Source organism: Orcinus orca, chromosome 4 (genome assembly GCF_937001465.1).
Source record: "Orcinus orca chromosome 4, mOrcOrc1.1, whole genome shotgun sequence".
In the NCBI taxonomy this organism is placed as follows: domain Eukaryota; kingdom Metazoa; phylum Chordata; class Mammalia; order Artiodactyla; family Delphinidae; genus Orcinus; species Orcinus orca.
Window position 1 is genome coordinate 150,079,134 of NC_064562.1, and position 24,485 is coordinate 150,103,618.

At 38.6% G+C, this 24,485-nt stretch overlaps 1 protein-coding gene across 9 annotated transcripts in view; it reads right to left on the minus strand.

Annotated features, from left to right (window-relative positions):
* Positions 1-24,485, minus strand: part of ELF2 (E74 like ETS transcription factor 2) — a 95,372-nt gene that overhangs the window by 66,838 nt on the left and 4,049 nt on the right. For 8 of the 9 annotated variants that reach the window (XM_004265137.4, XM_033419446.2, XM_033419445.2 and 5 more), the window contains exons 2-3: positions 1,690-1,777; positions 4-242 (exon numbers count right to left, since the gene is read on the minus strand). The exons of the other annotated variant lie outside the window; for it this stretch is intronic. In XM_004265137.4, the coding sequence (XP_004265185.1) occupies positions 4-75 (72 nt within the window). In that variant the 5' untranslated portion in view covers positions 76-242; positions 1,690-1,777. The remainder of the gene's footprint in view (positions 1-3; positions 243-1,689; positions 1,778-24,485) is intronic. 9 annotated transcript variants of the gene reach the window in all.

Sequence of the window (24,485 nt, forward strand, 5' to 3'; positions counted from 1 at the left end):
AACCTCTTGATTTTCTACTCCACTGCTGGAAAGCTCCAAAACAGAACCTCCACTGTCAACTACTGCTGATGTCATTGTTTATTCCCTGAGGAAGCTTCAAACGCAATCAGCCGACGTAATTAAAGGTTCATGGATGGTTGCCAGTGTTACAGGTTTGCACTATCATGTTTTAAAAGTCAACAGAGAAGGAGTGGAGTAGATATCCAGAAATCCCGTCTTCTAAAGATGAATAACCAGAGAGCCTAAAAAGAGGAAGAATTGAAAAATTATTAAAAATATACAAAATGGATATAAAGCACAACCTATTTTGCATCTAATTTTTAACATTTTTGTAAACTAAAAGGAGATAGGCTTATACAGCCCTGTGTCAAAAGAGGGCAGTAATGAACATCCTGCTTAGAGTTGTCAAGTTTGTGAACAATCTGAAATAAGTTCTTACCAAGCTATTGCACATTGGTGACCTGATGACATTTACATTCTAAGAGATAAAATGTTACAACTTTCTCCCCTTATGAAGATGTACTATTATTCCTGAAATATTTTGGTAAAAATTCCTGAAATTAAAAAAAAATTTATGCACTGAAAACATAAAACGTGCTGGACCGAGACAACTTCCAAAATTATTCACCTATTTAACAAATTAAAAGATTTATTGGCTTGTAAATATTTCTTCTTTTTGACCGCGCCGCACACCGCGCAGCATGTAGGATCTTAGTTCACGGACCAGGGATCGAATCCGTGCCCGCCCCCTCCGCCCCGCCCCGCCGTTCAAAAGCACGGAGTCTGAACCACTGGACCACCAGGGAAGTCCCTGGTTTGTAAATGTTTCATTCGTCTTTGGCTCATTTGGTTTGTTTATATGAAAAATTAATTAGAATTATCTTTTTTTTGCTATGGTAGCAATCTCATTTTGTGTTCACATTTTGAATACTCATACAAGGTCTATAAAATAGATTAATTTGAGTAACTTATACTTTCAAACAAAGTAGTTTGAAAATAAGGTAGTGAAATGACTTGGAATGACTTTAATATACTTTATCATTCTTTCCTCAATAATTTTTTTGCTATTGGTTCAAAATGCAGTATAGCGAAGGGTTTCAAGAAAACATAATTAAAGTTTTTTTCCCCTACTAGAGATGAATATTGGTATGCACATCGCCTAGATTTATGCATTAGATTATTCTAATAATTCTAAAAAGTTACATTTGATTTTGTGTATGTTAAATATTTCATAGAGAAATTACAGAATTTCTTTCTGACAGGATTTTTTCCCACAAAAAATTTAAGAATGCAGAAAAATTAAGCATATTTAAAGAGAAAAGAATAACCGTTTCTAATTAATCATTCCATTAATATGTGGCCTATATTAAATTTGAACACTGGTACCATACAGATATGGAAATAAAATATTAAAGAATTTCCATAAACTTATACAATAAAAAGAAATACCTGAAAAAAAAGCAGAAATTTCACCTCACTACTTAAGACCCATTCAGTACTATTAGTCTCCTTTTTGATCTTATCAACAGAAAATGGGATAGAAAGTATTTGTATCTTAAGAATAAAAATTAAGAAAAATCCACAATCCCATCACACTAAAGCTTACTATTATCATACAAGGTAACAACTATTTTCAATTTCTGTTTTCTAATCATATAGATAGTAATAGCAGAAATAACTTTTACTTACAATTTGAATGTTAAGTAGTCTAAGCATCCTTCACTATTTTCACAAGTTGGCAAGAGTTAAAATATAAACCAGCAGTTCTCTGGAACTACTAGTGGGGGGAAAAAGACAGTATTAATATAATTCTATTAAAAAATATTTTGCCCAAAATAGGTGTGATTCTGACAGTAGGTACTTATTACAACAAACCATCTCCAAAGCCTGATGGTACACGTTTTATAATGAACATCATAAAGAAATTACTCCTGGGCTATTGAGGAATCAAAAGTTTTTATCAAACTGAAAATTTTAAGTCACCACTAGATACCAAGTATTGAGTAACGACAGATTCCAACATACATAGCCTATACCCCACATCATGGGCTATATTTCAATCAACCAACAGGATTTGAACACATGGCTGCAGGTATAACCCCAGATCCCCAGGAGTATAAAATCAAGTTTAAGAAGACTAACCCAATCAACTATACTTCAATAAAAAACAAATACGTTAGTTAATTAATTTTAAAGACCTAAAACATTTTAAAGTTTAGAAAAAAATGACTAACCCAGAAAACTACTGTTGAACGACGCTAATGATATATTATTGCTGATAACTTTCCTGCTATTCACTTTCTTGCTGCCTCACCCTCCAAACTTTGCACCCACACAAACCTAACACCCCGAGCCTCCTCAAGCAGCCCTCCTCCTCTCTGAAGCTCACCTGTGCACTGGGGCTTAGGCCGTGTTCCATCAACTATTCCCTCTTTTTCCTTAACCCTCTCTTCCTGAACATTGGGTTCTGTCCCTCAACATCTAAACATTTATAAGACTCTCTCAACGTTTTTCTTTTTTTTTTTTAATTTCTTGGCCGTGCTGCGTGCAGCATGAGGGATCCTAATTCCCGGACCAGGGATGGAACCCGTGCCCCCTGCAGTGGAAACTGGAGTCTTAACCACCGGACCACCAGGGAAGCCCCAAGACTCTCTCATCGTAAACATGACTCCTCCATGACCCTGCATACCCCTCCAGCTACCACTCTAGTTCCTTCCTTTCTCAGATAAGGCTCTACCTAAAAAATCTTTTATACGCTGTCTCCACTTCCGGATTTCTCAGGTACTCCTTCTATGGGAGTTTGGCAGCCATCATCACCAACTGAAATTTTTGCTAAATTCTGGTTATCGAATCCAATGGCTCCATTTCTGTCTTCATAGGACTTAATGTCTCTGAAGCACTTGACACTGCTGATCATTCCCTCCTTGAAACTCTATCTTGAATTTATCTTCTCCCTCTCTAGCTATTCCTTTTCAATTCCCTCTTGCAGGCCCACCCCTAGTTTTCAAGGAGCTTGAAGAGTACAAATGTCAGCCCATATACCACATGCCTAAGTATTTTAAAGTTACAGACCAAACTAACAAGCTAGTGAATTTTATTTTACTCTCCTGTCTTGACATATACACTTTTATAACAACCTACAAGGCTAAGTTCTGATTTGGCATTCTCAGACTCAACATCTATGGCGGCAGGGGGGGTGGGGGGGGGGGTGGGAGGCCCGTGCTCCCCCATCTCCCTGCAGCCTGCCCCTTTTTCTCATGCCACCTTTGGCTCCCCTCCAGCCTACAAGGAGCCTCACATACACACATGTGGACATCCCAGACAACACGTCTAAGCTCTGGCCACATGCCTGCAAACAGCTGCCACTTGGCCATCCCTTAGGCCGAGGGAAGCCCATACATGTGGTATAGTTAACAGAGGAGAGAATCAGGGAAGAGACCTGTGAAGGGTTACATGGGCAAGGAATTCTGGGATTCAAATACTCTTAGCTTGATCTAGAAATGGGTACCAGATGGACTGGCCCCTCAAAATCCTCAACCTATCCTATCAGCAGGGGTTAGCTGCAGGAAGGCCAGATGAGGGAACCCAGAGCAGGGTTCCTGCTTGGATAACTAAGGACAGTGCAACTCTCTGGTCAATCCTGGTAGGTGTTTCCAGGATCCCATCCGCAGTCCTCTTCTGATTCTCCACTCTGTCTAAACCATCTCACGCACTGCCACGGCTTCACTCAAGTCTCTCTTCCAGTCTAAACCATTGTATGGGCTCCAGTTTGTCTGCTAGATATTTTCTTGCCTGTACTTCCTTGTGAAATTAAATAGGGTATAAATAAATAGCAAGCATCTATTCCAGGATATCCCAAGGACTCCATTAATTAATTCAGTCATTCAACAAACACTAATTGGGCACCTTTTAAATACGAGTAGTTTTCGGTCGCTAGAGGTACAGTGGTGAAAAAAGCAGAAGTCCTTGTTCTTACGTATCTTAAATCCCAGCGGGGAGAGATGAAATAGCAAAATATGTTTAGCACCCATGTAGACGGTGATAAAGGCCAAGGAGGCAAATGAACCAAAAGGAGAAAATATTCGGCAAGGAAGAGGGCTGCAATTTCAAACTGGGTAATCAGAGAAGAATTCACTGAAAAAGTGACATATGAGTGAAAACTCGAAGTAGGAAGGAGCTGTGCCAGTGACGGGGGGCATGGGGAGAGCTCCCTCGTGAAAGGAAAGAGAACATTCAAGATCTTCAAGAGGGAATAAGCCTGAAAGTTCAAAGATCACCAAGGAGGCCAATACGGCTGGAGTGAAGTGAGCTAGAGGAAGGAAGAACAGACGCGATGACCAAGGGGTAAGGAAAGGGGTCACGTAAGCCCTCGATGAGGACTCTGACCTTGACCCCGGGAGAAGGAGGGTATTGTGCAGAGAGATGATCTGATTATTCTAACAGCCATTCAGCTGCTGGGTTGAGAACAGACAAGGGGACAAGGCCAGAAGCAGGGAGATCAATTTGGAAGCCACTAGGACAACTAGGTGAGAAATGACACTGGCTAGGACTGAGTGGTGGGTTCTGGAGAGAGCGAACAGTGGTCAACTTTTAGAAATTTTTGTAGGTAAAATGGACAAAGTTTGATAGCAAACTGGACGCGGGGTGTAAATGAAAGAGAAGAGTCAAGAATGAATCCAGAGAAATCAGTCAGCGCACCTGGACTAGCCATGAAACGGGATGAATGACGGTGTGAAACAAGTCCCACATGTCCCAAACTCAACTGTTTCTCTGCTACCTCCCCCAAGGTATGAGCTCACCTACTGTGCTGAATTAGCCCCATAAGCTGCCCTGCCACCGACACAAGTTGCCTAAAGCAGCAGAGGCTGCAGTCGTCTGTGGCTCCTTCCCCATCAACACCATCATCCTCTCACTCCTGACTCCTGCCCAGTAATCTCATATCCTCTGCCTTAGTTGAGGCCCTTATTCTCATTTTTCTATAGTTGTAAGAGCCTCAGATTTTGCCTCCTGGCCTTTAATCTTCCCTCCCTTCCAGTCCATCTAACTGCACTGTCAGGGTGATCCAAGATGGGATAATGTCAGGCCCCTCTCAAAATTCTTCAGCAGTTCATCATCACCTGCAAGATGAAATTTCAACCTCTTTGCAAGCATACTGATTTAGTAGAAACGAGCAAGGGGTCTAGGTCTCTTTTTCAGAAGTTATGAAATGTTCATTCTGATATGCCCCGGTATGGAAGCCACAAATCTAATCCACGCTCACTGGCCCAGCCTCGTTCTCCTTTACTCCCTCCATCTTGGTTGTTTGCACCACAGCTGTTTACAGTTCTCTACATTCTTCTCTCTCTTGTCTTGTCTTGACACCCTTCCCCTGTTTGCCCATTTGGCCAATTCCTAGCTGTCTCACAGGTCTCAGCTCTAAAGCAACCCCATCACTGAAGGGCTCAGTATCATTTTCTGTAATTCTCTTCCCCCAATCCACATTATATACTTCCCTCACAAAAACATCAGGGAAATCACAGCTTCCAGGTGCCCCCTCCCATCAACCACAGCAAGCCCAACACCTATGCCTTTCTTTGGTGCTCCCTAAAATCCTGCTTCACTTTACCTTCTTAATATTCTCACCTTCTTACCACTTTCTCAAAGCACCAAGTTTTAAACATCTGTGTATCCAGGTTTTAAAAATCTGTGGTTGATACCACCTAAACCACTGCCTTTCATATAGCAGATAAACAGTAAAGATGTGATGAATACGCGGGTAAACAAACATGTTCCAATCAGACAAATGTCTTCACTGTTCACTACACAGACCAATGCTCATTCCCATCCCTATCCCTTTGCTGGTTCCCTTCTCTCATCAGGAATGCCCTCGTCTTTGATTATTCAGATTCTACCCGCCCCTCATGGACAACTTTTCCCCTATAATAACGTCACCTGTTTCCTCTCTCTTACTAGACCAGTTCTTTCAATAACATTTATTAAGCACTTAACTGTATACCAAATACAGCACTATGCCAAGAACACAAAAACAAAGTTAGGACTCAGCCTGCAAACAGCTTAGAGTCTAGTAAGGAGAGGCACTCGAAGCAATTACCATAATGTAAACGCCATAAAGGAAACTACAAAGTACAGTGGAAACATTAAAAAAGGGAACACCCAGTCGGCCTGGGGGGGGGGGGATTTTAGGGGAAGATTCTAGAAAAGACTTCAGAAAGGAGCCACCGCTTGGTCAGGGGTTAGAAGAAGGGGTGGAAACTGGCATAACAATAAGAGAAACAATTCTGAATCATGAATACTAAGTGAACTGTCAGGACTGAAAAAAACTGCGAAATGAGAGCAAACCTAAGTATCAGTCAGAAGCAAATGCAGCTCAGACTGTAACTCAGTTGCTTAGAATACAGACCACACTCTCATCAGAAACAGCTTACGTGTGTGACTTTATTTACATAAAGTACAAAACCAAGGAAAACTCAATCTATGAGACTAGAAATATGATACTACATTACAAAAGGCTACTATCACTAATACATAAGGAATGCTTAAAATAGAGAATAAGGGACCAAAAAGGAAAACAAGAGAAAAATATGAAAAACTGTGGTACAAAAAAACTGTGGTATAAAAAATATGAAAAACACGAACACACAATTCACAAAACCAGATACAAAAATAGCCCTTAAACATAAGAAAAGATGTTCAAATTCACTCATAGAGAAAGGCAAGTTTTTAAAAATTGAAATACCATTTCTCTCATCTATCAGATTGGTGAAAATTAAAATGTATATAACATTATATTCTGTTGGTAAAACTGTGTACATTTATACACTGCTGTTGGGAAGCAAGGTGACCCAACACTTTGGGAGGAGAATTTGGCAATATCTAACAAAACTACATATGTACTTACCTCTTAAAACAGCTTTATTGAGATATAATTCACATATCACACAGTTCACCAAAAGCATATAACTTAAAGGGTTTAGTATATGAATGAAGTACCATCATCACCACAATCTAATTTTACAACATTCTCAGCACGTCAGCCCCCAAAAAACCCTCACGTCGATCAGCAGTCACTCCCCACCCTCCCCCACCCTCACGTCCTTGGCGATGCTAATCTACTTCCTACCTAGAGATTTGCTGTTCCGGCCATTTCATATAAACAGAATTTTAAATATGTGGACTTTTGTGACGGGTGTCTTTCACTCAGTACGTTTTCAGCATTCATCTATGTGTAACATGTATTAGTATTTCAATTCTGTTATTGCTGAATAATATTCCATTGCCTAGATATATCACATTTTATTTATCCATTCATCAGTCGGTGCAAAGTTGTTTCCACTTTTTGCCTATTATAAAATCATGCTGCTGGGGCTTCCCTGGTGGCGCCGTGGTTGAGAGTCCACCTGCCGATGCAGGGGACACGGGTTCCTGCCCCGGTCCGGGAAGATCCCACATGCCGCGGAGCGGCTGGGCCCGTGAGCCATGGCCGCTGAGCCTGCGCGTCCGGAGCCTGTGCTCCACAACGGGAGAGGCCACAACAGTGAGAGGCCCGTGTACCGCCAAAAAATATATATATATATATATGCTGCTATAAAAATTCATGTACAAGTTTTTGTGTAGACATATGTTTTCTTTTCTCTTAGTATATACTTAGGAATGGAATTGCTAGAACACATAGTAACTCTGTGCTTAATATTTTGAGAAAATGCCAAACTACATCATTTTATATTGTCATCAGCAGTGTATGAAGGTCCTAATTTCTCGACATCCCCATCAACCCATGTTGTAGGTAATCTGTTATGCAGCAATAGATAATTATTAACACATCATCTTGGTATGTACAATAAAAATCACTTGATAAATTTTATAATTAAAAGAAAAAAGCAGAGCTTCCCTGGTGGCACAGTGGTTGAGAGTCCACCTGCCGATGCAGGGGACACAGGTGCGTGCCCCAGTCCGGGAAGATCCCACATGCCACGGAGCGGCTGGGCCCGTGAGCCATGGCCGCTGCGCCTGTGCGTCCGGAGCCTGTGCTCCGCAATGGGAGAGGCCACAACAGTGAGAGGCCCACGTACCGCTAAAAAAATAAAAAAAAAAAAGAAAGGAAAAAGCAGCCAAGACTCAATGGCAAAATATTTAAAACTTTTCCCCAATACTGGGAACAGAGCAAATATACCTACAATTGCCACTTTAATTCAAAACCACACTGGCAATCCTGACCAGCAGAGTTTGATAAGGAAAAATTAAAAGGCATAAGAAATGGAAAGGAAGAGGAACTTCCCTGGCAGCGCAGTGCTTAAGAATCCACCTGCCAATGCAGGGGACAGGGGTTCGATCTCTGGTCTGGGAAGATTCCCACATGCCGCAGAGCAACTAAGCCCGTGCACCACAACTACTGAGCCTGTGCTCTAGAGCCCATGAGCCACAACTACTGAGCCCACGCTCTGCAACTACTGAGCCCACGCTCTGCAACTACTGAAGCCCACGCTCTCTAGGGCTCACATGCCACAACTACTGAGCCCACGTGCTGCAACTACTGAAGCCCATGCACCTGGAGCCTGTGCTCCTCAACAAGAGAAGCCACCGCAGTGAGAAGCCCGCGCACCACAACGAAGAGCAGCCCCTGCTCACCGCAACTAGAGAAAGCCCGCGTACAGCAACGAAGACGCAACGCAGCCAAAAAATAAGTAAAATTTAAAAAGAAGAAAGAAATGTAAAGGAAGAAATGAAGCTACCATTGTTTGTAGATGTTAAGACTCTCTACATAGAAAATCCAAAAGAACCTTCAGATATTAGAAGAAGAGGGTTTGCAAGATGTGTGGATACAGATGAATGCAGTAAGTCCCCTACATACGAAACTTCAAGCTGTGAACTTTCAAAGATGAGAAAGTGTGTTCACATGTCCGATCACATAAGTTAGTTCACATGTCTGGCGTACACTGTCACATGTGTGCATCCTCTACAAGTGGTTGTGCTTTTGTGTACTTTACTGTACAGTACTGTACAGAGTACAGTAGTACGGTATCTTTATTTCAAGCCCAGGACCCAAATGTAGAACGGTACACAAAGGTTGCAGCAGCCGTTCAGAACGCAATCCAGTGCTACCGTGTCATCTATGACGAGAAAAAAAGAGCTACCACCCAGACATCACTGGATCATTTTTTCAAGAGGGTAGATAGAATTGAATCTAGCAATGAACAAGAACCTGGGCCATCAGCGTCAGGCGTGAGTGGAATTGCAGCTTGCCCTCCGTCTCCTATTGCGGATGATCCTGATTCAGCTCTACCATCTCCCACCTCCTCTCCCTCCTCCAGTCTGGAACTCTCCTGGCCTGTTCACTCGATGCCAGCCCCTGGATGCCAGCTGTTGTACTGTACTACTGTACTTTTCAGGGTACTGTACCGTAAGATTAAAAAATGTTTTATTTTTGTGTTTGTTTTTTATGTATTATTTATATGAAAAGTATTATAAACCTATTACAGGAAAGTACTATACAGCCGATTGTGTTAGCTGAGTTCCTAGGCTAACTTTGCTGGACTAACGAACAAACTGGACTTACAAACGTGCGCTCGGAACGGAACTCGTTCGTATGTAGGGGACTTACCATATATAAAAATCAACTGTTTCTCTATGTACCCGCAACAAACAGAAAATGTAATTTTTTAAAAGGATATTGTTTACAATAACCACAAAAATATAAGACGCCTAAGACTTGGGAATTCCCCGGCAGTTAGGGAACTGCTGTGGTGAGGACTCAGCGCTTTCACTGCCGTGGCCTGGGTTCAATCCCTGGTCAGGGAAAAGAAGTCCCTCAAGCCACGTGAAGACACCTAAGACTCAATCTAACAAAGACCTCTACGGAGAAAATAAATAAATGTATTGAAAGAAATTAAAGAAATCTTGGGAATTCCCTGCCAGTCTTGGATAGGAAAGCTCAGTATCTTACAGATGTCAATGCTCAACAAATTCATCTAAGAAATTCAATATATGTCCAGTCAAAAATCCCACGACGGTTTTACAAAAACCTTGACAAAGATAGTTAAGAAAAAAAAGGGGGGGGATGTACAAGAACAAAGGGCAAAAGTGACCCAAAACCCTCTGGAGAAGAACTGCCCTACCTAGTCTAGTCTATGGTAATTAGACAGTAAGTAATGGTGTAGACATAACCAAATATACCAATGGAACAGAATATAGAGGCCAGAAAAAGACCCATGCATATTGGAAACTTAATGTAGGAAGAGGCAGTGTTAACATCAATGGGAAAAAAAGACTATTAGATGATGCTGAGACAAGTGATTATCCATACAAGACAAAAATTAAATCACCATCTCTCACCATTCACAAAATAAATTACAGGTGTACTAAAGACCCAAATATACAACTTTTTTCAAAATTAGAAGGAAATATAGAATATCTTCATGAACTCATAGTTAAGGAAAAATTACTTAATACATTACTTAATTACTTAATACATTACTAAACTTGACTACACCAATTTTTTAAAAAAAATTCCTAACAATGCAAACCAAAAACAAAGCCAAAAGACAAGACACTAGGAAAAGTAATTCCCCTCCCTCCAAAACAGGGGGAAAAAAGAACTCCTACTAATTAATAAGAAATATACACAACCAAAATCTATTAAGGATTTTAAAATAAATTATATTAAGTCATGCATGGCTAAATGTGATATAAATTCTTGTCAAGGTTCTAGTTCTCGGGAGTTCCCTGGTGGTCCAGTAGTTAGGACTCAGCGCTTTCACTGCCTGGGCCAGAGTTCAATCCCTGGTTAGGAAACTAAGATCCCTCCTGCAAACCGAGAGGCGCGGCCAAAACAAACAAAAAAAAAACAGCTCTAGTTCTCATGCTGAATGATGCACTCGTGTGTTTATCACATTATTAAAAATAAACAAACAACAGACATTACTGGGCAAATTATTTGTGTCATGAATCAAGGATTATGGTTCATCTAATTTTGTACAACTGGGGTCCAAGGAGAGGTTGAAAACTGATTTTATTAGTTTCCCATCTAAAGTGTGAAATCCATTCACATGCATTGGTTCTTTTTAAATATGTTGTGTAAATTGAATAATATTTACTAATCCTTTGACAAACTTATTTACAATTTTCCAACAGGCTGTGTTCATTTTTTGACTTAACTGCTTCTTAATGCAATTCTTAATTTGTAAGAAAGCTGTGTCAGCATAGGGGGGTCACAGTTACCTTACCTGCTATTGCAGCAAATATAGCTAAACAACCTAAGGGATCAGAAAGAGGAACGGCAATTCCATTTACAGGACATTTCAAGAAAAAGTAAAACTATAGGAACAGAAAACAGGTCAGTGGGAAGGCGTTATCTCAAAGGGCACAAGGAACTTTTGGGGGGTGATAGCAATGTTCTATATCTTGACTGTGGTGGTAACTGCGTAATGATATGAATTTCTCAAAATCATGGAAATGTAAGGATGAATTTTACTACATGTAAACTAAACTTCAATAAATTTGACTTTAAAAGAAGGAGAGGACAATGCTGCAAATTAGAATTTAACCTATTAAAGAGATTCTTATTCAATATTAACATTATCATCATACTAAGAAGAACTGTAGCTTGTAATCTAAACTTATGTACGTTTGACTCACAACTAGTACCTGCCTATGGAATCAGAAAATTCTCTCCCTAAAAAGCCTTATTATTCTTAGCTACTTTATTGGTAAAATTAAAGCTTTTAAATTTGGAACTCAATTCCTGAAATACTTCCGATTCATATTTTCATTGTTCTATTTTTTTAATTATCTACCAAGTCTGACAGGAATTATATGTGTAGTTTATAATGCTCATTTAATAATAGTCTCAACTATGTATTCTTCTATTTCTATGTTACTGAATCAAGCATTTTTATACATTGTCCTTTCACCCTTAAAATAACCCTGTGAAATAGGTATAATTATTCCCCCTATTACACGAGTACTATTTTAACAGTATGCTTTATATTTAAGAGCTAGTACGACTAACAGTTAAGAGCCTACTAACCACTGTATCCCCAGAATACAGTAGGTACTCAATAAATATTTGTTGAATGTTGGCTTTACCTGTAACTACATAATCTTGGGCAGTTATTTATCTCTTTAAACTTCAATACCCTCATCCATAATAAGATAGTAAAACAACTCTAGGAAGTCGGTGTGTTTAGTTCTTTTAATCCTTTACATAAAGTGCCTGGCACACTATGAGTATTGAATGAATGTAACTTTATTATTATTATGTCTTTTATAGCATCAATCAGAGCTGTATCATATTGCCAAACCTTCCTATTAAGAATAAAGCAGTAACAGATGATTATACCTAAAACCTAGCTGCTCCTCATGCAAAACTGAGATGTTCATTCTTCTAACTTGTTAAAATAAAAATTAGTACATTTTAAAGGGATAAAAAGTAAACTAATGAATCTTTTAAAGAAAGAAGAATCCCCCTCTGAAAATGGAACTAAGTCTGAGCAGTATACAGTTGACAAATATTTGGGCCCACAGGTCAGGGCTGGAAATTATTTGGGCAGCAAGTGGTCATGTCATAGGACTTACTTTAGGGCAAGGTGACTGATCTAGATATTTTCAACTGCGTGCTAGAAATTTACAGTATAAGAGAAATTACATGAAATTACTGGAAGAGACCTTAGAGCTCATTTTATAGAAGAAATAGATTGAAGAGGCTAATTGGAAAATTAAGTAAAATATCGATAACTTGCCAACCATAAAACAATTCTGCATTTCAAGAGTCCCATACCATGGATAATAATATCTTAAAATCCTTATTTACTCACGGCCCTGAGTTCTGACACACAAAGTCACAGAATAACACATAGATAAGAAATGAACTTAGATAATCTGTGATTTCATCTAAGTTCTGTTTAAGGTATTTTGATGCTTTTCTTGCCAGGCATGTTTTGGTTGTTTTCTTCATCATCCAAAGAACTACAATGGCCAGGTTCCTGGGCGTAACCTCACAAATGCTGGTTTGTTCAATTTATTTTGTGATGGTGAAAATCTAAGAGGGAATTATCATCTTAAAATACTCTGAATAATCAAACATTAGAGTTATTTAAAGAACTGATGAGCAAAGAGATGGCAAGACAAAATCAACCTGACTGCGCTACCCAGAATTACCACTGGAGCTAAAAATGATACTGCTGCCTAGCTATCTGTACTCCTTTAATATTTTGATCCTCCTAAACTCGGTTACCATTTCACACTGGCTCAAATTGTAGGGCCGTAATAATAAAGGCCATAATAAGTATATGGAGGAAGAGATCACATTAAGCACATCCTAGAATCTAACCTATCTTGAGGATGAAGATAAGCAACGAAGGTCTGATTTGATTTTTTTTTTTTTTTTGGCCACACTGCACAGCATGCATCAAACCCGCGCCCCCTGTAGCGGAAGCAGAGCCTTAACTACTGGACCACCAGGGAAGTCCCCAAAGGTCTCATTATTAATCAGTAACCCTAAACTTATATGAATATTCATTTCTAGACTTATTCTATGAACTATTTGTAAGAAATACTAAATGATGGAAATAAATGTTTAGCCTGTATATTCTGTGAATAAGCACACTTCCAAATCAAGTAAGAACCAGACAGGAGAATATGTACTAGGAGGCTCGGTTAGGGAAAAAGTAGCAATCAAAGCCACGGGCTTATCCCCTGACCATTGCACAGACGTTTAAGAAGTCTCAAATATGGTCACAATAGCCTCTTGTACATGCAAAGAGAGACACATAAAAGACTTAAAAGGCTTGTTTCAACTGGCTTAAGGTAGTCAAGCAACTGCTTTACAGGAAGCTGAAGCTACAGGTGATCAGGGTATATGGCAGATTCCCAGTCATCAGGAAGCCTAAAATCTACTTAGGTTCTATTCAGCAAAGCAAACTGGGGAAAGTTTTCTTTTTGAAGGAGAGATAAATTGCCAATGCAGCAACTGCCATCCTCAAGACCCTAGTGCACGACTTCCCTGGTGGCGCAGTGGTTAAGAATCCGCCTGCCAATGCAGGGGACACGGGTTCAATCCCTGCTCCGGGAAGATGCCACATGCTGTGGAGCAACTAAGCCCATGTGCCACAACTACTGAGCCTGCGCTCTAGAGCCCGTGAGCTACAACTACTGAGCCCGCGCGCCTAGAGCCCGTGCTCTGCAACAAGAGAAGCCACCGCAATGAGAAGCCCGCACACCGCAACGAAGAGTAGCCCCCGCTCTCCGCAACTAGAGAAAGCCCGCGCGCAGCAACGAAGACCCAACGCAGACATAAATAAATAAATAAATTTATTTTTTAAAAAAAAGACCCTAGTGCAGATAATTCTAAAACCTTCGCCAACTTCTTCACTACCGTGACTTAAAAGGAAGCAAAGAACTGCTCTTCACAACAACCTTTTTAAATATTCTGGTTTGACAGGATATGAATTCATTAATGTGAATTTATCCTAGAGGTAACTGGATAACTAGCTCAGCTTAAGAGTATATTTTCTTCTTCTTCCAAACAATGAAGGGATAACAGTAGTTAACATTTATAGAGCACTTACTCTATGCCAACATTATTCTAAACTCACTACATGTATTAACCTATTCAATCTACACAATCCTACAAAACAGGTATAACTCCCCATTTTACATTTGGGGAAACTGAGGCACCAGGCGATTTTTTTTTTTTTTTTTTTTAAGTAACTTACTCAAGGTCAAACAAACAAATGAGAAAGTCAGAATTTCAACCTAAGCCGTCTGGCTCCAGACTCTGTGCTCTTAAAGTTTTTCTGCCTCATGATTATACAAGTGTTTTTAACATTGAAACTGTGAATGAATCATATAGAACCTCTCCCACCCCACCCCTGGGAGATTTTTCTACCTACTTCCTTTATTGACTCATAACATGAGCTGATTAGAAGGCTTAAAATATGCTAAATGGGAATTACATCTACCTTATCTACATAAGCATACATATTTTTTTTCCCTTTCCAAAAAAAGGGGGTGGCGGGAGGAGGGAATTAATTATTTAACTCACAAATTCTCTCATATAAGTTCTGTAGGCCTTAGGGAGAAAGTGACAGTATCAGAAATTCTTTCTCCTTTGGCCTCTTTAGGGTTGAGCTTTTTTTTTTTTAACATCTTTATTGGAGTATAATTGCTTTATAAGGGTGTTTTAGTTTCTGCTTTATAACAAAGTGAATCAGCTATACATATACATATATCCCCATATCTCCTCCCTCTTGTGTCTCCCTCCCTCCCTCCCTATCCCACCCCTCTAGGTGGACACAAAGCACCGAGCTGATTTCCCTGTGCTACACGATGCTCCCCACTAGCTATCTGTTTTACATTTAGTAGTGTATATATGTCCATGCCACTCTCTCACTTCGTCCCAGTTTACCTTCCCCCTCCCCATGTCCTCAAGTCCATTCTCTATGTCTGCATCTTTATTCCTGTCCTGCTCCTAGGTTCTTCAGAACCATTTTTTTTTGATTCCATATATATGTGTTAGCATATGGTATTTGTTTTTCTCTTTCTGACTTACTTCAGAGCTTATTTTTTATTTGTTTTTTAGAAAGAAATGTTGGCCTGTAATTCTATATTAGCAAGAAACAAAGATTCTCAGGTATAGACTTTATATGCTAATTAAGATTTACCCATATTTACCTGGAACCAAAATATAAACTTTCTCATAATGTTAAATAAAAAGGTCCCTGCAGAAGCAACTAGGGGAAAATGTGCACCCAGTCTCTCACTCTGAGGCCTAAACTATAACTATTTCCGAGATTATCTCCCTTTGCCTAATTAAGCCAAGGTTTATACCTTCCCCACAGGCTCTGGATCATGGGTGCTTACAGGGCCTGTAGAATGTATAATGAATAGATCAATGAACAAACGCATGCTTATTTTTATTTGAAGGACTAAATATCATCTTCGCCATTGTACCTGCGGCTCTAATCACTGGGCAAGAATCTCTGCCACTGCTATAACTGTACTACAAATTCAAAGTTTTACAGATAATGGGTTTTTGTCTTATTTTTAGATAGTTAAATTTCAAGGAAGAAGTTACTTTCCCTTCTATTCTTTACAAAGTTAAAATCATTCATAGAAAACCCTAGAAATATTTATTCACACTCAGAAGCTGTTAAACAATAAAATTATAGGACTTCTCTGGTGGCGCAGTGCTTAAGAATCCGTCTGCCAATGCAGGGGACACGGGTTTGATCCCTGGTCTGAGAAGATCCCACATGCCACAGATCAACCAAGCCCATGTGCCGCAACTACTGAGCCCGTGCTCCAGAGCCCACACGCTGCAACTACTGAGCCTGAGTGCTGCAACTACTAAAGCCTGCACGCCTAGAGCCCATGCTCCGCAACATGAGAAGCTACCACAATGAGAAGCCTTCACGCTGCAAGCAAGAGTAGCCCCCGCTCGCCACAACTAGAGAAAGCCCACACGCAGCAACGAAGACCCAACGCAGCCAAAAGTAAAAATAAAAAAAAGAATAAAATTATATACTGGGCTGTAAATTAACTCTTGCGTCAAGAATGAAGGTCGCTGCAATATTTCTCCACTGTTTTCCCCCCACACTTAGAAAAAAATCTAAACTCTTTAACATGGTCTTTATAAAGATCAACCCAGGGGTAGCCCACCCCACCTCTCTGACCTCATTCATCCCTCATTTCTCTTTCACTGGCTTGCTGAGCTCCAGCCACACTGGCCCTATTCCTACAACACACCAAGCTTATTCTGCACCTCTGTTCTCTAGGCTACAAGGGTCTTCCAGATCACCCACAGACTGAATGCTCCTCACACATCATGCAGATCTCACTTCAAACACCACCTCTTCAGAGAGACATTTCCTCCATGGCTCCCCTCCCCCAAATTACATCACATTTCCAGGTAGCTGCCCCATCATTCTCTATTTGAGATCGCATTACCCTTTTTTATTTTTTCACTATATTTATCATTCTCTAAAATTATCTTGTTTATATGTTTAATGCATGTCTCCTCTAACAGAATATAAGGTTCCATGAGAACAAGTACTGCATTTATCTTGTTTACTACAATCTCTCAAGGACCTAAAATGAATAATACTATACTACTAAATGTACAGGCTCATATGAAGATTTTGATATCTTATAACCATTCTAACTCATCATATTGCTCTCTTAGGCTTCTTCCATTTTTTCCTACCAATTAGCACCGACCATGAGAGAATTAAGCAGCAAGAAATATGGACAAACAAGTAGACTTTATACTGTATGATCAGTTCAGGGAATGAACTAAGGTTTCAGAATTAATGGCATGTCTTTCAAATTGTACACTGATCCTACTTTCCAATAAACACTAATAATTATAAGTAAATTGTTAATTATGTTTGAAAAGAAACTATCAGATGAAATTTAGCATTTATGGGTAATATACTTTCATGCATATCATGAAATACAGATGAAAATATTGAATATAATTTAGAAATAAAGCAAACTCCATTTTAGGATTTAACACATAGTTTAGATATCATTTTCTATCTAAAATTTAATTTTATCTCCAAATACAGAAACCACATTTAAAGAATTAAAGGAAAGTAGGACAACTGTAACTCATATAACTCTTATCAATAAAGATACAGATATTATTTTAAAAAAGAATAAAATGGAAATCCTGGAGTTGAAAAGTATAACAATTCTACAGCTGAAAAGTATTAAGAACCAAAATTTTAAATTCACTAGCAGAGTTCAAAAAGCAGATTGGAGATGACAGAAGAAAGAGCCAATTCACTTGAAGATATATCAATAGAAATTACCAATTCTGAAAAACAGAAAAGAATTTTTAAAAAAAACCTTTCAATGAACAGAGCCTCAGAGACTTAGGAATACCATCAAGCATGCCAACTTACATGTAATGAGAGTCCCAGAAGAAAAGGAAAGAGAGAAAAGGATAGAAAAAATACTTGAAGAAACTATAGTTAGAACTTACCAAATGTTTAAAATACGGTTATCTCTACATTTAAGTTTACTGAATCCAAAGTAGGATTAACACATAGAGATCCACACCTAGACATACCACAGTAAAATTGTTGACTAGGGGCTTCCCTGGTGGCGCAGTGGTTGAGAGTCCACCTGCCGATGCAGGGGACACAGGTTTGTGCCCCGGTCCGGGAAGATCCCACATGCCGCGGAGTGGCTAGGCCCGTGAGCCATGGCCACTGAGCCTGCGCGTCCGGAGCCTGTGCTCCGCAACGGGAGAGGCCACAGCAGTGAGAGGCCCGCATACAGCAAAAAAAAAAAAAAAAAAAAAAAAATTGTTGACTAAAGACAGGAAATCTTGAACGCACAAAAAGAAAAATAACTCATCAGAAACAATGAAGGCCAGAAAGCAGGAGACGACATATTCAAAATGCTAAAAGTAAACAAATGTAACAAAGAATTCTATATCCAGCAAAACTATTCTTCAAAAATAAAGGCAAAATAAAAACAATCCCAAGAAACAAAGACTGAGATAATTCATTAATAACAGACGTTCCTTACAAGAAATCCAAAAGGAAGTCCACCAGACTGAAAGGAATAACCAGCCCATAACTCAAATACATAAAAAAAAATAAAGATCACATAAACGGTAAATACATGGTAATATTTTTTTTAAAAAAACCTTTTAAAATACTTGTTCTTCCCTTAACTATCTTTAAGACATACAGTTGCATTAAAATATTATAAAACTGTATTGTTGGGCTTCTAGAACATAAAAATTTAATATGCGTGACAATACTAACAGACAGGAGGGGGGAGAAAATGGAGCAAATTTTCTATATTTTACTACAATTAAATTAGTCAATTCTGAAGTAAACTGTGATAAATTAAGACACACACTGTAATCCCTAAAGCAACCTAAGAAAATAACTAAAAAATCCAGTTAAGAAACTAACAAAGGAATTAAAATGATACCCTGGAAAATATCTAGTAACTCCAGAACAGGGAGTAGAAGACAATCAAAAAAATAAAAAAGAAATGGGACGTATGGAAAGTAACTAGCAAAACTGCATAAATCTGAATATCAACTATTACATTAAACGTGAACAGATTAAACCTTCCAATCAAAAGGCAGAAGTGGTCAAACTATTTTTTTAAATAGGCATTTTAACTATATACTGTAAGATACACTTTAGATTCAAAAACAAATAAGTTGAAAGTAAAAAGACAGAAAAAGACACAGAATGCAAACAGTAAGCACAAGAGAGCTGGATTAGCTACACTAACACCAGACAAAATACTACTATAAGGTGTATGTATGTGTATTATTATATATGTATATCATACCTAACACCAGTGCCCCAAAAATATGAAGCAAAAATTGACAGAACGGGCCTTCCCTGGTGGTGGATTGGTTGAGAATCCGGCTGCCAATGCAGGGGACACGGGTTCGAGCCCTGGTCCAGGAAGATCCCACATGCTGCGGAGCAACTAAGCCCCGTGCACTACAACTACTGAGCCTGTGCTCTAGAGCCCGTGAGCCACAGCTACTGAGCCTGCGCTCTAGAGCCCGTGAGCCACAACTACTGAGCCCACGTGCTGCAACTACTGAAGCCTGCACGCCTAGAGCCCGTGCTCCGCCATAAGAGAAGCCACCACAATGAGAAGCCCATGCACCACAAGGAAGAGTAGCCCCCACTCACCACAACTAGAGAAACCCTGCACGCAGCAACGAAGACCCAATGCAGCCAAAGATAAATAAATAAATAACTTTATAAAAAAAATTAGACAAAACTGAAAGGAAAAATAGACACTTCAATAATAATAGAGAGTTTAGAATCTCACTCTCAGTAATTAATAGACTAGCTAGACAGAAAATAAGCACAAAGAATCAACTTGACCTGACACCTATGAAACATTCCACCCAACAAAACCTTTCTAGCACACATAGAACATTCTTTTTTTTCCTTTTCATTTTATTTATTTATTTATTTTGGCTGCATCGGGTCTTAGTTACAGCATGAGGGATCTTTCGTTGCCGCGCACAGGCTTCTCGAGCTGTGGTGCGCGGGCTTCTCTCTAGTGCGGCATGTGGGTTTTTTTCTCTAGTTGTGGTGCACGGGCTCCAGGGCACATCGGCTCCATAGTTTGCGGCACACAGCCTCTCTTGTTGAGGCACAGGGGCTTAGTTGCCCTGCGGGCTTAGTTGCCCCACGGCATGTGGGATCTTAGTTCCACGACCAGGGATTGAACCTGTATCCCCTGCATTGGAAGGCGGATTCTTTACCACTGGACTACCAGGGAAGTCCAGAACATTCTTCATAATAGATTACATACTAGGCCATAAGAATGTCTCAATAAATTTAAAATGAGAAAAATACAAAGTATATTCTCTTACTACAGGGGAATTAAATTAGAAATCAACAACAATGAAATTTAGGGAATCCCCAAATAATTGGAAATTAAACAATACATTTCTAAATAACCCATGGGTCAAAGAAGAAATCACAGAGGAAATTAGGAAATATGAATGAAAATTTTGAAAAGCAGAACATATAAAAACATATGGCAGCTAACAACGTTTGGAAGGAAATGTAGGCCTATATCAGAAAAGAAGAAAGATATCAAATCAATAACCTAAGCTTCTACCTTAAGAAACCAGAAAGGGAAAAGCAAACAAAATCTCAAGCAAGCAGAAGGGAGGAAATTATAAAGATTAAAATGGAAATCAGTGAAGTAGAAAACAGAAAAACAACTGAGAAAAAAACAATTAAACCAAAACTTTTTACTTTGAAAAGAGCAACAAAACTGACAAACCTTTAGCTAAAATGACCAAGTAAAAAAGAGAGAAGACACATGCTGCCAAAATTAGGAATGAAAAAGCAAAAGACACTACCTATGCTTGCAAAATTGAAAGCATATATAGGAATATTATAAAGTGTATGCCAAAAATATTAAATAGCTTAGATGAAATAGACAAATCCCTAGAAACACAATTACCAAAACTAATAATTTAAAACTTAGCAAAAAATCTGAATAGATCTATAACAAGTAAAGAAACTGAATTAGTAGTTTAAAAATTTCCCAAAAAGAAAAATCTAGGCCCAGATGCCTTACTGGCGACTTCTATCAAATATATTCAAGGAGGCAGCAATACCAATCCTTCACAAACTCTTACAGAAAATAGAAGAGGGAACACTTCCGAATTTATTCTGGGATTAATATGTATCACTATATTACAAAATCCAAAGACATCACAAGAAAACTACAGACCAGTATCTTCCATAAATATAGACACAAAAATGTTCAATTAAACATTAGCAAACTAAATCCAGCAACATATAATAAGAATTATATACCATGACCAAGTGGGATTTATCCCAGGAATATAAGGCTGGTTTAGTTGCTAAAAATCAATTAATATTATACACTATATTAGTGGAATAAAGGACAGAAACCACATGATCATCTCAGACATTAAGGTGACCAACCATTCTGGTTTGTCTGGGACTGAAGGGTTTCCCAAGATGCAGGTCTTCCAGCACTAAAACCAGGACAGTCGTGAGCAAACCGCAACAGCTGGTCTTGCTAAGAGATGCAGAAAAAGCATCTGATAAAATCCAATACCCATTCATGATAAAAACTCTGAACAAAACAGAATTAAAAAGGAAACTTCTACCATGTATAGAAATCTGCTATACAACACTCTGTTTATAGTTGGCAACACTGTACTGTATTCTTAAAAAGTTAAGAGGGCAGATCTCATGTTAAGTTTTCTTACCACAATAACATTTTTTAAAAATTTTTAAGTAAAAGATTTATACACTGAAAAGTTTAAAACATCACTTCGAAAAATTAAAGATCAATAAATTTTTTAAAAATTTCATGTTCATGTATTAGGAGACTCAATATTGTAAGATGGTAATTCATCCCAAACTGATCTACAGATTCAATGCATTCCCCATCAAAATTCCAAAACTTTTTTCGCAGATACTGACAAGTCGATTTTAAAATTTTTATATATAACCCACAATAGCCACAATTTTCAAAAGTAAGAACAAAATTTAAGAGCTTACACTACCTGTTTTCATAAATTACCATAATGCACAGTAATCAAGACAGGGTGGTACTAGCCGAAGGACAGACATACAGATAACGAAACAGAACTGAAAGTCCAGAATTAAATATTTACAATTACAATCAATGGAGAAATGACAGTCTTTTCAACAAACGGTGCTAAGACAACCCATATATAACAGGTGAATTTAGACCCTTATTTCACACCATACACAAAAATTAACTCAAAATAGATCACAAATCTACATATAATAGCAAAATCTATAAAACATCTAGAAGAAAACAAAGGAGAAAATCCTCAAGATCTTGGATGAGGGAGAGTTCTTAAACAACAAAAGCATGATCCATTAAAGAAAAATTGGGAAATTAAGCTCCATCAAAATTAAAACTTTTGTGCTTCAAAAGACTCCAGTAAAAATGAAGAAAAGAAAAAAGCCACAAACTGGGAGAAAATATTTGTAAATCATGTATCTAAGAAAGGACTTACATCCAGAATGTATAAAAAACTCTTATAACTCAATTATGGTAAGACAACTGGCAAAAGATTTGAATAGCTATTTCACCCAAAAGGATATATGAATGAATATCATATGAAAAAATGCTTAACACCTTACATCTTTAGGAAAAATGCAAATTAAAATCACAATGACTTAAACACTTCACACCCAGTACAATGGCTAAAATAAAACAGACAGACAATAACAAGTGTTGACAAAGGTGTGAAAAAACTAACTCTCACACATCGCTGTCAGGAATATAAAATGGAAGCCCACTTTCAAAAACAGTTTGGCAGCTTCTTCAAAAGTTAAACAGATGACCCAGCAATTCTATTCCTAGGCATCTACCCGAGAGAATGAAACCATATGTCCACATAAAGACTCACACTCAAACTTTCAAGCTTCATTATTTGCAACAGTCAAAAAACTGGAAACAATCCAAATGCCCATCAACTGGTCAACAGATAAACAAAATATGGTATAACCACACATTAAAATACTATTCAGTAATAAAAAGGAACAAAATACTGACACATGCTACAATATGGATGACTCTCCAAAACACTATGCTAAGTGAAAGGAGCCAGACGCAAAAGACTACATACTGTACGTTTCCATTTATACGTAAGATAAAGGCAAATCTACAAAAGCGAAACACAAATCAGTGGTTGCCTGGGGCCAGGAGTGAGAATAAGGGTTAACAGCAAACAGGCTAAAGAGAATCTTCAGAAGTGATAACACGTTCTAAAATTGGCTGTGGTGATAATTTAAGAACTCAATATATTTATTAAAAATCATTGGGCTTCCCTGGTGGCGCAGTGGTTGAGAGTCCGCCTGCCAATGCAGGGGACGCGGGTTCATGCCCCGGTCCAGGAAGATCCCACATGCCGCAGAACAGCTAGGCCCGTGAGCCATGGCCGCTGAGCCTGCGCGTCCAGAGCCTGTGCTCTGCAACGGGAGAGGCCACAACAGTGAGAGGTCCACGTACCGCAAAAAAAAAAAAAAAAAATCATTGAATTTTCACTCAGGATTAATTTTTTGGTATTAAATGATAACTCAAAACGCTAATTTTTTAAAAAAAGTGTATATATCCAAGAGAAATGAAAACATATCCACACAAAAACTTGTACACAAGTGTGCGTAGCAGCATTACTTGTAATAGCTAAAGAGTAGAAACTCAAATGTCCACCAACTAATTAATGGATACATAATATGTGGTATATCCATACAATGGAATATTACTCAGCAGTAAAAAGAAATGAAATAATGACACGTTACAATGTGGATGAACTCTGAAAACATTACGCTAAATCAAAGAATGCAATTATGAAGTTCACACATTGCAGGATTCCATTTATAGAAAATGTTCAGAGTAGGCAAATCTATAGAGACAGAAAGTAGTTAGCGGCTGCCTAGGGCTGGGGGTTCTGGGGGGAAATTGAGAGTGACAGCTAATGGGTATGAGGCTCCTTTTTGGGGGGTGATGAAAATGTTTTAAAATTGATGATGGTGATAGTTTCACAACTCTGTGAATATATTAAAAACCACTGAACTGTACACTTTAAATTGGTGAATCGAATGGTAGGTGAATTGTATCTCAATAAAGCTGTTATCAACAACAACAGCAATAAACCTCGGTGTACGATCTGTGAGCAGGTGAAGCCATCAGCGCTGGTAAGGCCCTACCACAGCTGCAGTTACCCACCTATCTACTTAGGACAGAAGAATCTCAAAGTTACAAATTCTTTCCAACCTACTGTGATTATTTTGTAAATGAATTTATGTGTCTGAAATTAAAAGCAATGATTCATCAAAGCAATTAGTTCAGTCACTAAGCTTAAAAAACAGATTGATATTAAATTTTCAAATTTCAAATGCCCAAGATACATCATTTTCTACTTCGTGTGTTTACTAGGAGAATAATATTCATATGAGCTCACT